General features: G+C 42.8%; 1 protein-coding gene across 2 annotated transcripts in view; it reads left to right on the top strand.

Moving 5' to 3' along the window:
* Window positions 1–3,383: 3,383 nt before the first annotated feature.
* Window positions 3,384–20,225, top strand: part of LOC311500491 (protein kinase C epsilon type-like) — a 78,462-nt gene continuing 61,620 nt past the window's right edge. For both annotated transcript variants that reach the window (XM_084561929.1, XM_084561928.1), the window contains exon 1: window positions 3,384–4,451. In XM_084561929.1, coding sequence (XP_084418055.1) covers window positions 4,104–4,451 — 348 coding nt within the window. In that variant the 5' untranslated portion in view covers window positions 3,384–4,103. The remainder of the gene's footprint in view (window positions 4,452–20,225) is intronic.

Raw genomic sequence — 20,225 nt, 5'->3', positions numbered from 1 at the left:
TAATAGCGAAATACACAGAAAAAGAACATCATTCCCAATGCTTCCTCTCAGTAGTGGATGAAAAACCACAAATAACACTTTTCTTAAACTTTTTTCTGCATCAAGTAAATATGCTTTTCACACTTTTTATATAACAGACTGAACTTCCATCATGTGTACACTAGATGGTAGCAGTTGACAACAGCTTCCACCTAGCAGCTCTTTTTCTTTTTCCTGAGCTAAACTTGTTAGCTTTCTTTCTGTCTTTCTCTCACAGGAGACATTCAAAGCTTTTCTTGCCTGTCTCACGTCTAAATTGTGAGCCATGCTATGCTGCAGGCAAAAAGAAGAAAATGAAGGCGCCTCCAACAGGAGCATGGATAAAGAACATGGCACATTGGAAACGTATATAGTGTATGTATTTCATCTATTTTACTTAATTTTTGTATGTATTTTACCAACTTAGAGTAGGAGAGAGAGCAAAAGAGATTAATGGAATGAAAATCAATAGACACTGCGGAAAAAAGAAAAAAAATATTGTATGCTGCGGATGTGACTAATATGGGGCAGAGCTAGTTATTAGTTCCACCAGTGTGTTCCCTGTAGTGATTCAGTAGTATGTGCTCAGTTTATGGAAAATATGTCATCTGTTCTGCTATCCCTTTGGACGACCACAGCCTTAAAAACACTTGAATGATCTTGAGACTTTATGATGGCACTGAACCGTTCTTGTGGCCCTGGAAGAAGGAGGAGACTGCGGACAAATTAAAATGTTATAATCAGTGTAGAGAGCTGCACTCTTGTCATCCTCCACGTTCATCATCGTGTGCGCAAGTGTGTGACCAAACCTGATCACTTCAGGAGCTGTTAAGAGGAGCTGGTTGAAGTTTGAAAGCAGCGTTCAAGGTTTGTGAGTGATGGATAACATTCAAATCTAATCAGCTTTATTTGCCATGTACTGCACTGCTTAAGAGTTTTTGCCTTCCTCAGAACTTTCTACATTCTTTCATGAAGGTGACTCAGAACATCAGCAGACTGTCTTGAAAGCAGATGAAGAGAACCCAGTCAAACAGGATCCGGTGGGACCCTTTTTATGCAGCAATACTAGAGACTTAAGGTTTTCAGTAACTGCTGATCTGTATATATATACACACATACGAGGAGTTTCCCATCCTCCACGTTCATCATCATGTGCGCAAGTGTGTGACCAAACTTGATCACTTTAGCAGCTGTTAAGAGGAGTTGGTTAAAGTTTGAAATTACAAACAGTCAACAGCAGGTGTCAGCAGTGTTCAAGGTTTATGAGTGGTGGATAACGTTCAAATCTAATCGGCTTTGTTTGCCATGTACTGTACTGCTTAAGAGTTTTTGCCTTCTTCAGAACTTTCCATATTCCTGCGTAAAAATGACTCAAAACATCAGCAGACTGTCTTGAAAGTAGACAAAGAGAACCCGATCAAACAGTATCTGGTGTGACCCCTTGATGCAGCCATATGAGAAACTTAAGGTTTTCGGTAACTGCTGATCTGTATGTATGTCCACACATACGAGGAGTTTGTTATCTGCATTCTAAAACGTCCGAGTACATCAACGCAGACTTGGAGCAGTGGGCAACCATGCAGGGCAGCCAGGAGTCAGTGCTTGCTCAAGGCACCACTGCCATGGACACAGAAGGGATCAGTCCTCTCGGTCTTAATAGCTTCTCTAACCACCTGTTCCCTCATTCAGTTATTTAAACGGCACTTCACAGTTCATAAGGGGCAGAGGGGGACACAAAGCAGTTAACATGCACAGCAGTTAACATGCTATACAGTAATAGCACGGAATTGCATGCCTAGTAGCAGATAAGAAGTTAGAGGACGAGAGCTCTGTGCCAGAGTGAAGAAAGCAGAGGATAGGAGCTCGGTGCGAGAGAGAAGAGAGTAAAAGACATGTGCTCAGTGCATCGTCCCCCAGCAGCCTAGTCCTATTGCAGCATAACTAATCGATGGTTTAGTCCAGCCCTAATTATGAGCTTGCTCGAAAAAGGAAAGTCTTAAGCCTGACCTTAAAAGTAGAGAAGGGGGACAATAACTGTGATTTCAACATCTAATTTCCTCTGTTTCACTTTAACAGAGTCATGGTGTGTTTGTTAGAGGATCATGGTCTCTGTGTGATGCCGGCCTTTATTTCTTCCGTGCTGCTTGAATGCAGATGCTAACTGAACGCTGTCTTCTGATAAATGTGCTGCTCCTTTGTGTAACCATGAATTGGCGCTGGCCTTGTCAGTCAGGTACAATCTGTCCCTGCAATAACGGCACTGAGAGACATTCTTGCGCACGCGGCGAGCCTTCAACTAATATCGCTGCGTACGATTTTATCGGCGCCTCTGACGGTTTTACATATGCATCTGACTGCGCGTAAGAATGCAAAAAAATCTCATTCCTCCTGCGCGTTTGGCCCCTCGCAAGCAGACCACTCCATTTCACCCTGGCAGGAATTCAGGACAACAGTGATAAAGTGGAATACATTAATGAAGACCCGTGTCATGGTTTTTCAACACTTACGAGAGTGAACATTCCTATCTTGCAACACAATCTTGCAGGTGCAGAATATTATTCACAGCACTGATGCACACACCAGTGGGGAAAAAAAGAACTTTCAGTTTATGCAACTTAACCGGAACCGAAAAATACGTAAAACCACTGAATCAGATCAAATTCAAGCCCTTAATCCTCCTCATTGTACTCATGTAGTACTACTGACGACATTCCTAACCTCTAGGCTGTATGTAACACCTCTGCTCCCCGCGAGGATCCAAACTCAGGCCAAAAAGACAGTGTTGTTAAAATGTGCGTGCAGGGTTTAAGATAAGGCTTTAACTCGATCCCTGCAGCTCGATCATGTGGCTAATAGGTAATAAGGCTTGCAGTCATCTGTTTGAAATTCCACACATGCCTCACATATCCCTGCATTCATCCCCTCTAAGGTCCCATCTTTCATGGACTTGGCTGTTGGCCTGTATTGAGTGGATGAATGTTCATATTTCTGCACCTGGACTCAGCAGAGGAGAGAGGGGACATCTGGCTCACATCCACATATCACAGGTTTTTTTTTTTTTTTTTCTTCCAGCCTGTGTTCATTTATTTTATTTTATTTTTTTCTGCACACCTGTTTTCTTGCATTTTTCAGCAGCTTCTGGGTCAGTGTGCAACTCTGCACGAGCCTCTCTCCGGCTCCACCTGTTAAAGCGGGCACCTTGGAGAAATGGTGAAAACGTCTCGTTTATCTCCGCTTTCTCCTCCTGCGTGTTCACCCGCGGCCCCGCTGCTCCTAAACGCCTCCCCCAGCCTCGTCGCACTCCCCCGTCTGTCGCACCAGGCTCCGCTGAATCTGACGTGTTTTTCGCATTTCCTGCACCGCAGAGGAGAGACGCGGGGGGAGAGGCAGCCAGAGGTGTACGTCCACGGGAAGTTGAGCTCAGCGGCAGCGGCAGCGGCGGGTGAAAGCAAGCAGCAGGCCGTGCACTGGAGCAGCGGGAGTCCGCGTCCACCTATCTGCCTTAGCGCCCGAACCCGCCCCTCCTCCGCGCCCCTGCTGCGGTTGTTTGGTCTCGGCGGTCCGGCTCGAACATCCCGATGCGCCGCGGCGGCTGCCAGCAGGCGTCTGGAGAATCCCACCCTCCGCACGGCGCAATGCAACGCAGGCTGGCGCTTCCAGGGTCGCCAAGCTGCAGCTAACCGAGTCTTTTAATTCTTCCAAGGCTGAAAAAAAAAAAGAAAAAAAAAGAAAAAAAAAAAAAAAGAAACATGACAGGCAGACTCACATCTGGGGCCTTTGCTTGTGTTGTTCATGTTTCTTCCTTGCGCCTCTGAGGAACGGCTCCCGGGGCTAACGGTTCTCCGCTGCTGCTGCTGCTCAATTCCTGGGGGTGAATTTGTTGCAGATTCCTCAAGTTTTAACGTTTCAACGCAAATTTAAAAGGGGCTTATGTGTGGATTGCTGCGATCTCGTCTTTATTTTATTCTACTGGAAGGTTCAACAGTTGCCAGCTCGCAGGAGGACCACCGGTTGAGCAGCCGTGATCCAGACAGCGGTTAGTCTGTCGTGTCTCGTGGTTTAACTCGGAGGTTAATATCAGCGCCATGGTGGTGTTCAACGGCCAGCTGAGGATCAAGATCTGCGAGGCTCTGGACCTCAAACCCACGGCTTGGTCCCTGCGTCACGCCGTCGGTCCCAAGACGCAGACCTTCCTCCTGGACACGTACATCGCCCTGAACGTGGACGACTCCCGCGTGGGCCAGACCTCCACCAAGCAGAAGACCAACAGCCCCGCGTGGAACGACGAGTTCACCACGGAGGTCCACGGCGGCCGCAGGATCGAGCTGTCCGTCTTCCACGACGCCCCCATCGGCTACGACGACTTCGTGGCCAACTGCATCATCCAGTTCGAGGACATCCTGCACAACGGCAGCAAGCACTTCGAGGACTGGGTAAGGACAGGGGAGACACTGGCCCGGTGGGGACGGTGGAGGCACGTAAACAAAACAGAATGCACAATGAGCATGCATTAACAATCATTTTAAAAATCCCAAATCAGAACAGTTCAGTCAGAGGGCAGGCCTACTGTGTCCGCCCTGCTGTTATGTGCCATTTGACATAAAGTAGGCTATAATATCTTTAACATTAACCAAGATTCAGGACCAAATAATGTCCTCTCTCGGTTTGCATGGCTGCAGGAGATCTGCGTGATGCTTCCCATGGTTTGACAGCAGAAATTGGGTTTCTGATTAAACATTTTGGAACAAGATGAAAGTCACTCTAAGGGGCCACTGGTTTGTTGGATCCTTTTTAGTCTTGTCTTACAACTTTCTAACGAGTTATTGCGCGCGATGCGTAGCTGAAAACACTGTAACTTCTGCCCATGCCTGGCTGGCATCTGAGAAGCTCCAGGCAACGGATGTTGTGACATTTTGGCTCGGTTAATGACGACAGTTGATTCATTTTGCTGTGCGCCACATCGTGTCCAGGCAATCGCGTAAAGAGCCGTGCATCCAAAAATGACCTGAGTGAAAGTAAACATTGAGAATCAAGTCATGTAATTTTAAGAGCGAATAACACACAACGCATATGATGTAATGTAATGTCTTGTTAAAAGTCCGAGATTCTCGACTTACAAATGTTAAATGATGTTATTATTATCATGGTAAAGTAATTTAGGAGTGCAGGAGTTAGGGATTTATTGACACGGTGCATCTCTGCTCCACTTTCTGTCACTTAATAGTAAAGTTGTGAGTATGAGAGCATCTCCAAACATGCTAACCTTTGGCCATTCCTCAGATACATAGATTTTTACCATATTAATCAGCAACATACGCACATGCTTCTGCAGCGGTGTCTTGCAGTTGCACGGCATGAGTCACACACACACACACACACACACACACACACACACAGTATAGACTCTGTCACCTCTGTTGTGCTCTTTTTAGGTGAAGCAGTGACCCACAGCAGAGCTACAAAAGCGGGTGCGGTTAGGCCACATGCATGATACACACAAATGCGCGCGAGCGCCGGCACGTATCACAGGCCGCTCATTGTTGTCCGCGGCCCCGGGAGCAGATGGATGTTTGATTGTATTATTGATGAGGCCATCAGGTCCATTAGAGGCAGAGGGAGAGAGCTCAGGAGAGGACAAGATGAAAGATGGCGAAACAGGAGGGGGGCAGCATGGAGAGAAGAGAGCTCAGAGTGTATTCCTCAGCGTAGCAACAAAAAAAAACAAAAAAAAAAGCAATGGCAGCGGGAGATCTGTGTGATGCTTCCCATGGTTTTACAGCAAAGACTGGGTTTCTAATTAAACATTTTGCAACAAGATGAAAGTGGCCACTTACGTTCTGGTTTGTTTAATCCTTGTTTGTGTTGTCTTCCGACTCTCTACTAGTTATTGTTCACAGTTTGCAGCGTGTTGAGTTAAAATCTTTGCCAAACTTCCAAGACTTAACCTTACTTAAGTGTAATTAATTTAACTTTAAAGTGAACAAGTGTCATGCATGTTTCAGGCCACTCCCACACACTCTAGGTCGAAACGTGTCTCGACTTAAACCACATCAAGTATTTATGTCGTCACAGACAAAGAAAAACTAGAAATCACCTCATGGGAACTCAGCAGCTTGTGTAATTTCCCAGTGAGTAATGCTAATGTAAGCTACCTGTGGCAGAATCGTTTTTTTAGGGTCTTAAGCCTTCTAGTTGTCTCAGCCTCCGTTCACATAGCAGTGTGTTCATGAAAGTTACAGAATACTGCAGGTGAACGTACCAAAATGTTTGATGGAAAGGAATTGTTTTCAGAAATTGATGTATTGTAAAAATCAAAGATGGCATGTGGCTTGTTTTTCCCTGTAGTGTCGCCCCCATCGATACATATTTGAGGTGAGTGATTAGCGGTAGGCGGGCTGTAAACATTCACTTCTGTTGACATTTTAACATGGTGGTCTGTGGGGACTGATTCACTTTTCATAACCCCGGAAACAAAATTTTACCATATGACATTTGAAGTGGGAGATGTTTGCCCCTTGAAATGTGTTGTGGGACGGTTTGCGTTCTGACTTTTGGTTGTGTGTATATAATTTCCCCAGTAATCAACCTCCTCAAACACTAAGTGTCTTCAGACTTTTTTTTCCACAAGTCGGTGGAACTGTTGGCCAACTACCATTGTAGACTTGGTATCTTTGAAAACTTAAATCATTCACAGGGGAATATTTTCTAATGACCTTCACCCCCCCAAATTTGTGCATTGTTGTAGTGTAGACCTGTTAAATGTCACATGTTGCCTTTTCTCAGATGTGTAACATTTAAGATTAAGATGTCTGGTTTGTCTGGCTGTTTATGAAGTTGACTTCCTTTGCTCACCTCATTGAAAAGAATCTGGAATGGCAACTATTTTATGAATTAGGAGGGAGAGCCAAGAAAGAGAGAAATTATTAAAATTGGATCGCACAGTGTTTGATGGATAAGTCTTTGTTTCCATTGTTTGACCTTTCTTTCTGAAGCAACATGTGCTTAGAGAAGTTCCCGATTCCATCTGGTGCAGAGTCAAGAAAAGGCTGCTATTTAAAAATGCTTCTTTTCAAATAGAAAGCTTCTCTCGCATCTACGGGGAAATCTGTTCTCTCTTTTTATCATCCAAGATGATATTGCAAATGCAAGCAACTTTGTGCAAGCCTCTAAAATAACTAACATCAGGGCAGAGATAAATAAAAAAATAAATACGTTAATGAGGGTGCTTTCAGGGAGAGAGATAGACTTTCCAGCTTGTTCCAAAATATGTGCCATTCCCCCTAAGCCACGACACACACATAACAGTGGTTCATGGTTCTGATCGGTAGTTCGATAGAGATCCAGTAGAGACAGCAGCTATGACAATATTCTACTGTGTCCTAAATGACATTGGTGCTTATTTAGCACGAAACTGCCATCGTATCTTAAAGTGGCGGCCGAGGACGAATGTGGAGAAGCATTTTAGTGCCAGATGTGACCACAGGTACTTAAAGCTGGCGATCGGATTGCCCAGGTCTGATGTCAATGCGCGGTCTGAGTGGGGCCTAAATGTTCTACAACATGTGAATGCTTCATCGGCACATCTGTTGTTTGTGTCCTCTGCTTTCACAATCTTTCTGTGTCTCCCTCTTATCTGATAATAGTTTCCTCTCTCCTTTATTCTTCTTAAGTTTCTTTCAGTACAGACAAACTCTGTGGTAAAAGATAAAAACTCTGTGGCCCACTTACAGGCATACAATAGTCTCATTATCCACGATAAAGGAATGAAACAGAATTGAGTTTTTTTTGGAAATTTTGGATGCCTTGCCAAGTTCTTGTCGCGTGACGCAAAATAGTCAGCAAAACTGAAAGAATCTGGCGGCAGTGACCTGCTCCCTTTGAAGTTGGTGGTGCTGCAGTATCGTCGACGCTAGCCGGGAAATGGACCTATCAGCAGATATTTCGGTTGACAAGAGCATGTCGACAGAAACCCCAAACACGTGTTGTGACATGCACCTGCGACTAAAAAAAACATCGGCGTAAAAATCCAAATGTCGCTGTTAACCAGCAAGCCTGTTCAAGCCCTGTTAACAATAACTTTCAGCAAAAACTGATACCGGCAAAGCAGGTCACAGCAAACCACACACACACACAGGATGATATGATAACGTTTGTGCTCTGACCACCATCCAGTTACTGAACTGTCTATACATTATTGCACTAAATACACTTGACTAAGCAGCGTACTTTTCCTAATTAATGGCAATACATTGACAATTTAGTGCTTTATAAGTTTACCTGTTAAGGTTTGATTTAGTATGACCGCTGATGGCACCTTGGTACAATCCTTCATTGTTGGAATAATGAGTTTCTGACGGGGAAAATTTAAGATGCGTCTTATCACAAATTTGTTAACATCGTGTACACGGAAATGTGACGGACGTCAGTAACCCCAATGCAAACCTGATGCAGCGATAAACGGGCGCAAGTTACACGGTTGATTGATGTATATGACGCAAACACAGAGTTCCCCGAACGTTTACCTCAAAGGAAGCAATGTACACGACTTTGGTTCCCACCACTGAATTCACCACGCTAGTCGCGGCCTTGGAGCTTTGGGTGAACCCAGATGAAAAGGCGGCATCGTTGACAGCATTTTCTAGTTCCAGCACGTAGTTCTTGACAATCCAAACTAGGTCCATTTGCGATCTTAAAGAAAAGTGGGTGAATTGTCATTGTTGCATTGTAGGTCTGTCCATACACTAGGAATATTTTTATGTTTTGCTTCACTTGGAGACATTTTGGGTGGAAAAGGTACACGAGGAGACCAAATGTCAGCTACAAAGTGATGGACAATAAGAAAATCTTTTTAGGTGTGGACAGGACTTTACAGTTTTGCCACTTGCAACCTGCATGTCCGTCTCTCACAAGGACCTAATGCCATTCCGCAGAGCTTTAATTGTGGTGGTGTAGAATTTTGGATTCTGGACTTAAGACATCTGTGTTATTCTGACCAGTCATCTGCTGCAGGTTCTACCTTATCCAATGCATTACATACTGTAACAGGCAGCGAAGCCTCAACTTTGTCATACCATGTTTAGTACCAATTACCATGTACTCTAAATCTTTGCAATGGATCATTCTGTTTCCGTACATTGCTGCACTATAGCAAGTAAACTACAGGATAAAAGAAATACAACACATTTTCAACATTCAAACTTAGAAGCACATGAATGCATTGATGTCGGAAAAACAATTCTAGAAATAAGACCATCTGAGGAGCATGTGAATGCACTATAACACCACTTCTGTCTACTGAATATCAGAGATTAAGAGAAAATGGCAGCGGAAGAGGGCGAAAGAAAGCAAAGACTTATGTCCATTTGACATGAAAAGGAGATCAGATTCCTAAATCTGCCGGGAATTGTTGTTCCCTTGTGAACAGTGACTTCATGTGTAGGCAGCCGCCTTGTTAGAACTTGTCATTAAAGAGAGGAGCCGGGAGAAAGGCGGCGAGTGTTTGGTGTCACTTTGAAACGGGCAGTGAGTGAGGGGAGGTACAGAGACAGATAAGAGCAAGACAAAGAGGGCGTTGAAAGAAGCTGTCTACTTTTGAAGCGGTGGGACAGGCTCAGTCGGGGTGGGACGGAGGGGGAGGATGGCTTGCGGTGAGGCAACAACCCTGATGATTTTCACAAATAATTGAATCAACCTCCTACATGCGTCTCGGCTTTTGAGAGCATGTTTTCCAAGAAATAACTTGAGTCATCTTCTCTAGATGTTCTCATATAGAGACTTGAATCACAGAAGCACAACACTAATATGTATGAAATAATATATGACATAATGGACCATACAGTTTGTTGCCCTCATCAGTCATGCAAATCATCTTCTCAAGGCTGTTTTCTACCACTTTAGCCAGTCACTGGTTTGAATCTTCATCAATATGCTTTGAAAATCAGAGAATGTTGAAGCTCAACTGATCTGTACAGTATTATTCTAGTGTTTTCAGTGTGGACTTGTCTTTAATCTTCAACAATTCAATAATTATAAAAGACTGGATTGCATTTAATCTTGAGGCTTATTTAGACTGTAACCTTTATCACACAGTGCGAGGTGAAGCTAAGAACAGCTAAGAGCATTTTCTGAAACATGTAAACCGGGGTAAATGGCACGTGAACTGGAGCGAAGACACTGTAAATATAAAGCAGGGGGAGTGTGTGTGTGTGTGTGTGTGTGTGTGTGAGACGGGGACAGAAACCTGATCCCAGTGACAGGCTGTCATAATCAGACAACATGAAAATTCCCCTGTCGGACGCCACGGCAGCATGACTCAGGACACTGTAAAAGTAACCTTTTCCTCTGTCGGCTCCCCTGCACTTGAATCCTTCAATGTGTTAATGGTTACACTAAAGAGGAGGATGGAGCAGGTGACTGTCGGCACAAATAGCTTCAGTGATATTTCAGTCCGAACCCGTAGTTCATTTCAGCTGAAGTTCATCAGGCTAAGTGGTCTCCACCACAAGTACATCCTCATCCCACATCGTCGCACTCTCAACGAGATGCTCCACAGAGTAATTTTTCAAAAACACCATGAGTCATTTCACTTCTGTTGTTGTTTCCTCTCTCTCTCTCTCTCTCTTTCTGCACTTTCTCTCCCTCGTCTCCCTCCTCCTCTCGGTTGTCAGTGTGGAGCCGAGGGTGTGATGTGAGGAGTGTTTGTAGAACTTCTATCTTCTTAACATTGATTCGGAGCCAATGTGCCAAATGGATTCAGCCGAGAGCTGACGAAACTATTTGTCCATTACTGCGTCTAATAAAATGTTTATTCTCCTGTTATACTTCTCTTGGCTGCGGCGCGGCCCTTCTGTGTGCCGTCCAATTCTACCTTTTTGACTATATTGGGGACTGGATGTGGAATTCAAGGGCGCTCATCAATATCAAGTATACTGACTTTGGACTTGCGTAGGGTCAGACTTGACGAGTTTGATTCTCAGGCACCGACTCTGGAGGACAGTCATTCTGTAATTGGCAGCGTACTTGAAAACAGCCTCTAAATGTATTATGGGATACCTAGCTGTACCAGACGCACACAAGTTAACTCCTGATGCATCCTCGATGTAACGTTCGGGGCAAGAACACATCCAGATATTTGGACCGTGCTTGGTCAGATGGTACTTTGAATTTGAACAGTACTTGGGCAGCAGCTGATGACACGAACGCATGTTGATAAAGGCCCCAAGTATCTATATCCAGATTTTTGTACCACTGATATGTTATATGAGGTAGCAGTAACAATAAAGCTTAATTTACCTCTGTGTCTAATCTATGCTGTATCTGTTGCCATGGGTACTCTCACACGGCCAAATAGTGTTATTACCAAGGGAGGCAGACACACACGTGTCAACAACGGGGTAGGCCACTTCCGTAGGCTATGATGTAGGCTCTGTGTAGATTTGATGTGAAAGTTTGAACCAGACTTTTCCCTTTGAAAGCACTGGACGGAATTAGGGATGGTGGGAATACTGGAAAAGGTGTGATTGAGCAAGACCACCAGAAGCACTTTGGTACAGTCCGTGCATTTGTGAGTTCTTGACTGGGAAAGTTCAGAAAATAATTTTAGCACATGACTTGCGGATTTGTTTGCATCACACATGTGGAAACACAGCAGACGTCAGTAACCCCCAATGCAAGTCTGGCAACTGTTGAGCGGCGTACAGACAGGAAGAGAGATTATATTTGATATGAGGTAGGGCGAATGATCTAATTCAGGTCATTAAAAAGAACTTAGAAAAAAAGACATTAACATCTGTAACATTCTGATTAAAAGGGCATGTGTGGGTGAAATAGTGCCCTGTGTCCTTAATGAGGAAAAGATGAGCCTGCAGCATCCTCTGAAATGAATGAGTTAGCAAACATTCCTAATTTTGTTAGAAGGGTTTTGAAAATGTTCGAATGTATTCAGACTGGTGTGGACCTGGCCTGTTTCAGAGTAATGCTATCATGGCTTTATGCTTATTGTATAATCACGCAGACAAATAATGGTATGTGTGATTGGGTAAGTCAGTTTTTCATAATTGGGGCGGATGATTTATGCGTGCGTATGGATTCATATGTGATACTGTAGATGACTATTTCCTTGCTTGATTCTTTATGATTCTATATATTTTCTTACAGTACTGTACAGTGATATATTTTCCATATTCTCAAATGTTCTTTCAATGATTTGTAAATTAAATAAGTTAGGTTTTTGGACTCACACAAATGAAACTATTTGACATAACCCTGGATAGTGATGATGATGAGAAGTTGATGGGCATATTTAACTATCCAAAACACATGTTACATGTTCAAATATGATAATTGTACTTCTCTTGGCAACACTATGCAGATGAATGAGGCGCTTCTCAGACTGAGGATGCCAATAATTAAGAAGGAGGCTGGGACTCGCTTGATTTGCAGCATTTATTAGCATAAACAGAGAAAAACATAAATGTAGATCAGAATAGGTTTGCAATGAAATGATAATACGTTTTATAAACCTAAAATAAATATTTCAATCGACTGCATGCCCTGTCCAGAGTGTTCAGTGGTCTACGTGCCCGCTGCCTCACTTCTAGCTGTGGTTCTTGCGCTGTTGCTGTGGTGTTATAACTGTGACAAAGCCAGATTGCAGTGTGGCTGTCTGCGGTTAAACATGTCAACGACTGTGGTTCAGCTGCTGGAGCTGAAGAGCGGAGAGGAAAAGGAAAAGTCTGCCGTGACAGAGAAAACACAAAGTTCTGCTTTGACTGATGAGTTAACACGTGTGACGTGCCGCTTGTGTCGTGACAATAATGTCCTCGTGTAAACCGTGTGCAGTCAGTCTAGTCATCTGAGGAATGTGGAGCTCTCTGCTGCCTCTGTCATGACCGCGTTTAAGCTTTTGTTCTCATGCGAAGACGTCTGTGCAGCAGAAAGGTCAGAGCACAAGAGCGACTCTTTGCATTTTGGATTAAACGGTTAAACCTGCAATCTCAAACATGTCATTCCTTCTTTTTTGGGGGGTTTTGTACTTTTAGTGGAGATAGATTAGTACATTAGTAGAAAAACACAGGAAGTTACGGGTGAGAAAAAGAAGGGACAACATGCAGAGAATAATAATAATAATAAATGCCTGAGGACAGTTTAGCATTCTGCAATTGTATCTGGAGATCTGTTAGCAATGCCTTGACACAGCGCCACAGACACCAAGTTCATAATAATAAAAATAAAAATAAAAAACAGTACTTTCATGAGTGTTCCACAGGCTCAGACACCCTTGTGATCACTCATTCATGCGACAGATAGACACCATAATGGAGATTTGTCTAAATGAAACTCTCCAATAGGTGAACTTAGAAGAGCAACTGGTGATTATTTTTATAATTTTGTCTTTGACGTCATGATTTTATTTTTGCCAAAGTTCCAACTTTAGAGCAGTTTACAAAGATATACGGCAAAGAAAAGCAGCAAACCTTTGGTTTCTTGAGGACGTTTCACTCTTTCAAGTATCTTCTTCAATTCTAAAAGACATGCGGGTAGTTGAGTTTTAAACGTCTGGGATGGACCAGATGCCCTTGTTTCAGGTTATTATTTTGATATACCATGACCTGGATGACTGAGAACCTTCACCAGCACATTCTTGATGTTTACCATGAGTTGTCGGGTACTCAAACAACCGCATTTCCCAGAAACAATCATCCATACTAAGTGGAGTAGTGGATGTTTACAGGATTGAGGTACTAATAATAAATGTAACACCAGTTTTCAATGTCATGATTACTGTATATTTGAAATTGGGCAGTGTCAGTTCACGCTCAAGTAGAATGTGTCATTTTGAAAGGTAGATTTTCACTTTTGACTAAGTATTTTTACACAGTTTCATTTATTCTGTCTGCATGGACTCTGGGCCTGCTGGGGTCTTGCTCAGAAGCACGTCAGCAGTTTCTCTGCGGTCCAGAGTGGTTTCCTGAGCCTCTGTGAACTCTCCTACAGTCGGAATAGAGGAAAAACTCAGGCCTGCTCTCTTCTTGACCCCGCTTCCCTGTGGGCTGTAGTAGAAGGGTGTCCTCCGTGTGGACTGAAGGAAACGGGGCAGGGCTGTGAGTGTTTATGTGTGTGTGTGAGTCTAAAAATAGAGGCAGTGTGTTTGAGTCACACGGTAGGCCCTACTTCCTGTTTTCACTGTGCAAGTTTACGTCCCAGAGAAGGAAGGGAAGAGGGAGATAGGGATGGCTATCCAGGTGGCCCCCTGTAGCTTCTGTTGTCATTCATGTATCTGTTCTGGTGTCTGTGTACAGTATGCCACTTACAGTGTGGTATTGTACAGACATTTAATATATGCACAATAAAGAAATTCTCCGCTTCTCCCACTGTTTCTGTCGGCATTAATTAGCTTTTCACAGCCACTGAAAAGAGACAAGAAGAATTTTTCAGTGTGATTCTTTTAGTACAGATGTGACTCTGTACTTCACTTCCAATGAAGATTCCTGTTGTGTTTTTTTTGGTTTGTTTACTTCCTGTCTTTCCTGTGCTGTATTGACATTCTTCACTGTAGTTGGGTGCTGGGCTGATTTCATGACTCGTCCGGTTTTAATTACATATTTTATGGTCTAAAAATCCACTTCAGGGTCAAATAGCACCTGTTCTTGTAGAAGGAACTTACATTGTTCAGGAGTGACAGCAAACCATGTTTATTACTTGGATAATTGGTTATGGAGACATGACGAGCATGTAGATTTAGTTTCCAATTGAGAAACTGAGAAACTGTGTGACACAAACGTACAATTACTGCAGCACTTATGTAACAAGCCCGCAGTAATGATGTCTAATAAATAATCATTTGAGGTGGAGAGGGCAAGCATCTGTGGAATGTCAGTAACGCAAATCACCGGTGAGCTGTGCACAACAGAATTAAACTTAGTAAGGAGGCGCCTTCATTTCCTCACAAACAGGATGAGTGGAGAGAAACCACCTGTTATTCTACTCATGCACGCACAAGTGTACACTTATTCAGTGTCTGTTATATATATTGGTTGCAGGCCAAGGTCTGTTATGTATTATATATATATATATTATATGGAATATGTGTATCCCTGCACACACCTGAAAAATACCTAAAGAATACTGCAGGGAACAAGTATGAGCAAATGTGTTTTCAGCTACAGGATCAGATGGGATTTCTGGCTGAGGATACTTGGGTGGCTGAGGAGGTGGGAGACTCCTCATTCTGACCAGACAGTGCTCCAAAATACTTTAAGAAGTGCCCCTAATTTTGTATTAAAAGGCAATATACAGTAAGTATAAATATTATATACAGGTCTCAAACCATACGTGCATTTCTGCACAATTAAATACAAGTTGTGCATAATTTATGGTGAAAATTGTCTTGGTTTTGTTACAAGTACAGCATATAAACCTCCTGGGCTAATGGCAAAATATGTGTATAATGTAGAGATCTTCTAAGTTAGCTTAATGACCTCAGGATCTAGTCAGCATCATGGAAAACCCCACATCCATGGTGGTGTCATGTAATAAGTTAAAAAATAAATCATGTGTTGGGTTGTAACAGTATTATTGAAATTAAATAGCATGAAATGATATCCTTGACTCGACTTTTAATCATTTACCAATGTTTCCACTTGTAGCTCAATGAAGCCGTATCTTAAGCCGTATTGGTTTCTTTCACCTTTTAGACACGTTATTTATTGTTTGTGTGTTTTTCTGTGGCACAGTGGTAGCTCTTCTGCTCAGTTGTTCATTTCATTGTTGGACTGAAGTGTACATAAACATATTGCACAGAAGTCATTGTGTCTGCAAACTGGCTTGATCAGAATTAGGTTGAACACCTCGGCGCGCCAACTGGGATTGAGCAACATTTCAGTTAGAATCAGTGACAGAGTCTTCAGAAGTTTTCAGGGTTTGAGCAATAACCTGAGCTTTGTGCAGCTCTCTAAAATAACATCAGGGCCGAGATTAATACATAAATACTATGAGAGAGAGAGAGAATTCACAGCTTGTTCCAAAATAAGTACCATCTCCCCAGTCAGGGCGCACACACAAGAAAAAGCTGTTCTGCAAGTCTATAGAGTAAACAGTTGTAGACAATATTGTACCTGTGCCAAATGTTGTTGGTGTTTTTTTGCATACAGGGTGAGAAACTGATAACAGATCTTGAGTGCTAGTTTGGGACACGTGTGGAGACGCATTTTAAAGCAAAGTGTGACCACAGGTACTTAAAGAGGAACTACTGTTTGTTACAACCTGGACCTTATTTCTGGCATAAAATACGGTCGTTTACTCACCCATATAACTTTGGTGTAATTCGTATTCCTTCGGGAGATAATTGGATCAGCGTATATCCATGTAGTGGGAGTGACTGGGGCACCGAAACGCAGCCTCTAAATAACGCATTATCTGCCGCGAAACTTATACTTTGTTATTGTACGCTAGTGCTATTCCCCTTTGAGTCCGGAGTTACCTGTTATCGTCATCCGGCGTCTATAGATTGACCTACAGACCCCGGATGATGTCGACCGTCGCGGGTGCGCACGGCGCTCAACGACAGCATCATCCAGGTCAGAAGACATCATCCGGGGTCTGTTGGTCAATCTATAGATTGGGCATATTTATCAGGTAACAGGAATACTAATTACACAAAAGTTATATGGGTGAGTAAACGACCGTATTTTATGCCAGAAATAAGGTCCAGGTGTTAAAAAACAGCAGTTCCCCTTTAAAGTTGGCCACTTGCAATCCAATTGGCCAGGTCGCATTTTTAATGCAAGGTCTTAAAGGAGCCATATGCCATGCACTTTTTCACAGAAAGTCTACATTTTGGTTTAAGAATATCCACTTAACAATTATGGACATAAGGTTCCATACAGAGCCGTGATGACATACTGCATATATACATGGACACATAGCATAGTGCGATAAGCACTCATACGAGCAGATTTTGATCAGCATGGATAATTCCTGTCCTCACTGGACTGATTTTAACCTTCATATGACTTTCATTCGACATTTGTGTTTGTCAGTGCTGTGCTCCTGCCTGAGTGTCGGTAAGTGTGTAGCTGTAGGTCTCTTTGCAGATACATGCAGCCACATGACTGCAGCTTGACTAAAGCTCATGTGATACTATAAAGTCTTTGGGACTGCTTTTTCTCTTTCTGTGTGTCTCAGAGGAATGCATCTCAGTGTGATTAGGTTCAAATGAAGCTCATTAGGCTTCAGTTGACAGCATGTGACATTAGTGATTGAATCTGAATGAGACGTCGGGGCGCAAATCCTTGAAAGCATCTTCGCAGGCACCTCCTTTCCTGGGGCTCCCAGATGCCCTGTTGCTACGGATACCACCAAAACAACAAACAAACACACACGAACACACGAACACACGAACACAAACAAACAAACCAAATATTCACAGTACCTTGACTCGAGGCTTGCCCTTCCTTGAGGCTTAGGGTTAGCGACTGATAAACATGCAGCTACAGTAGAAAAAACTGCTGGCATATGTAACCTTGAATGTGAATCATCTCTGTACGTTTACAAGACTGCTTTGAAAAGACAGGCTCATGAACTCTTCTCCTTCACGTTTGACACTGACTGAGTGTTACCTTGAATGGGAAAATCTATTTATTTAACACATGGAACTCTTAATTTTAACTTTTTTTTTTTTTACCAGTTAACATCTTAAGAACTACGTTTTGTTGGTTTCCCTGGAGAATTCCTTTTTGCTGTTTAAAAAGACATCAGTTTGTTTGACAGTAGACAAAAGAGAACCCAGTCAAACCAAATGAAACAGAAATATTATACTTGTGCATTTATTTATTCAAGAAAATAATACATTTGTATCATTTCAGTATCTGCTGTGATCCCCTTATGCAACAATAATGGCAACTAAATGTTTCCGGTAACTGCTGATCAGTCTTCTACAGCGGCTTGGAGGACTTTTAGCCCATTACTCAGTGCAGAACCACTTTCTCTCTGTCAAGCACATTATGTTTGGCCAGTGTTCTCCTGATTGTGGATTAATGAACATGAACATTAATCAATGTGAGAGAGGCCTTTAGCTGCTCAGAAGTCACCATGGGTTCATTTGTGATCTCTTGGTCTGTTATGCTGAATGTGGGTTTGTGCAGTCCAAACGCTTTAGAGATGGTTTTTTGACCTTTTCCAGCCTGATGAGCAACAACAACTCTTTTTTTGAGCTCCTGAAAAAGCTCCCTTGTCTGTTCCATCATACACTTCCATAACCATGTGTTGTGAAAAGCCGACTGTGACAAATCCCTCATTTTTTTAATAACCAAACAGAACACTGAACAATACCTGAGCCTCATTACATTGATTGGATGCACTTCCAAACGGATGGACACAGACTCCTATTCTAAAGAGAATTAAGTCTGGCTCCATCAGGCTACTGGCTATTCAGTCAGAAAACAGCGCAGCATTAAGAAAATTCTGCCGACTTTGTGAGTTGTTTAATGTTCCTTCAGGCAGTGCTGAGACAATGGAATATGATCCAGAAGAAAAGAAGTATCAGCAGTTTACACTGCTCACAACATTTTGTCTTTCATAATGACACTTCCAGGAAACAGTGCAGTCATGGTGTTAATCCAGGAATTTGCTCTTACATTTTAACTGGACATCCCTGTGTTTTGTTTTCCGCACTCATGGAAATAAATGCCTTGTTGCATTTTTTCCACACAGTGCTAATGTTCAACACGCAACCTTGGTCTAGTGTTGGTCCTACATGGTTGACGCTACCCAGCTAGCTGCTCTGAACAGCAGTGATTCAGAGATAAAGCTGACGTTTTTCTGGAGGCATTTCAAAGCCCTTAGTCCATGCAGAACACATGGAGAAACCTTGAGTAATTAGTTTGGTCAGCTTGTAAATTAACCAGTTAAGATGTTTGTCACACTGTGTGTTCGGGGTTTTCGGTGAAGGGCCTTGCTCTGTAGTGTACTGTTTATAAAGGCCAAACAGCCCTAATATAAATCACTGAGAGCGGCTAATGGTCGACTAATGCTTCAGGTATGTTTTGAGTCTGTGACGAGGGTGGGGGGGGCTGCAAAATATGATTTGTTATGAGTGTGCTCTGTGTGTGTGGCAACATGTTCAAGCAAATAGCAGTGTCTGCATGTGTGTAAACCTGTGTCCATACACGTGTGTGAGGCAATTTTTTATAGACGAGAAAAGTCAAGTTGTGGTTATACTTGAATTTGAATGTGTGTGTGTTTAGCAGCAGATGTGTGTTTGTGTGTGTGTGTGTGTGTGTGTGTCGGAGTGTGTGTGTGTGGACGGCTTCCTCCACTCCCTGCGAGAAAGTGAGAAAGCATTAAAGATGTGTGTTGCAGAGGAAACAAACGTATGGAGTCTTTTCCTGCTCAGTTCATGCTGAAATTTGAATACAGTCACACTTCATGTGACAGTTATGATGATGTATGCAAATATGAAAAAACAGCGGCATTCCCAACACATAACCAAGTATTCATTACCAAGACCTCAGACCAGACCATAGTTTAGGGAACCAGGAAGTGATCAGAGCAGCAGTAGCGCTCTGTGCAAAGTGAGCGGAATCTTTAGTGCTGTTGTAGTAAATAGTTTTTCAGATGGCAATAATTCGGCAAAACTGCCAAAATCCCAATACAAGCAGAAGAAGAAGAAGAAGAAAGCATGCAGACACAAATAACAACAAAATAACAAAGACATGCGGCAGTTCATGGACAAGTTAGAGTAATACAGACTTCAATTGTGATTAATTTGTGCTAACTGTGAAAATCATGCGATTAATCGTGATTAAATATATTAATCTATTGACAGCCCTAGTTTATAGTTTTATTGTGTGACATTTTTCCAACTTTCATCTTGGTCAAAGAAGTTGATGTGTCCTGGAAAAAATATAAAATATCTCAACACGGAACAGGATAGTCCTGTGCTCCACAGCGCCCAGATGAAGTGCATGACTTCTGTCCATGACCACATAAAGCCCAACCAAATGATTTGATTGGCCCGGCAGTACTTTGCGACTCCAGACCAACATTCAGCTGCAAAAACCATTGTCTGGCTTCCAGGCTAATTCTGTCATACGCTATTGATGTTTGCATTACCTCATATATCATCATCATCTGTGGGCTTTACTATTAACTACTTACTATAAATGACTAAAATCTGGAGTGATGATTGAGATGCTGATGATCAGTGA

This window comes from Chelon labrosus (genome assembly GCF_963514085.1).
Source record: "Chelon labrosus genome assembly, chromosome: 15".
In the NCBI taxonomy this organism is placed as follows: domain Eukaryota; kingdom Metazoa; phylum Chordata; class Actinopteri; order Mugiliformes; family Mugilidae; genus Chelon; species Chelon labrosus.
The sequence above is the reverse complement of the archived record's forward strand: the minus strand, read 5'-3'. Positions and strand labels throughout refer to the sequence as shown.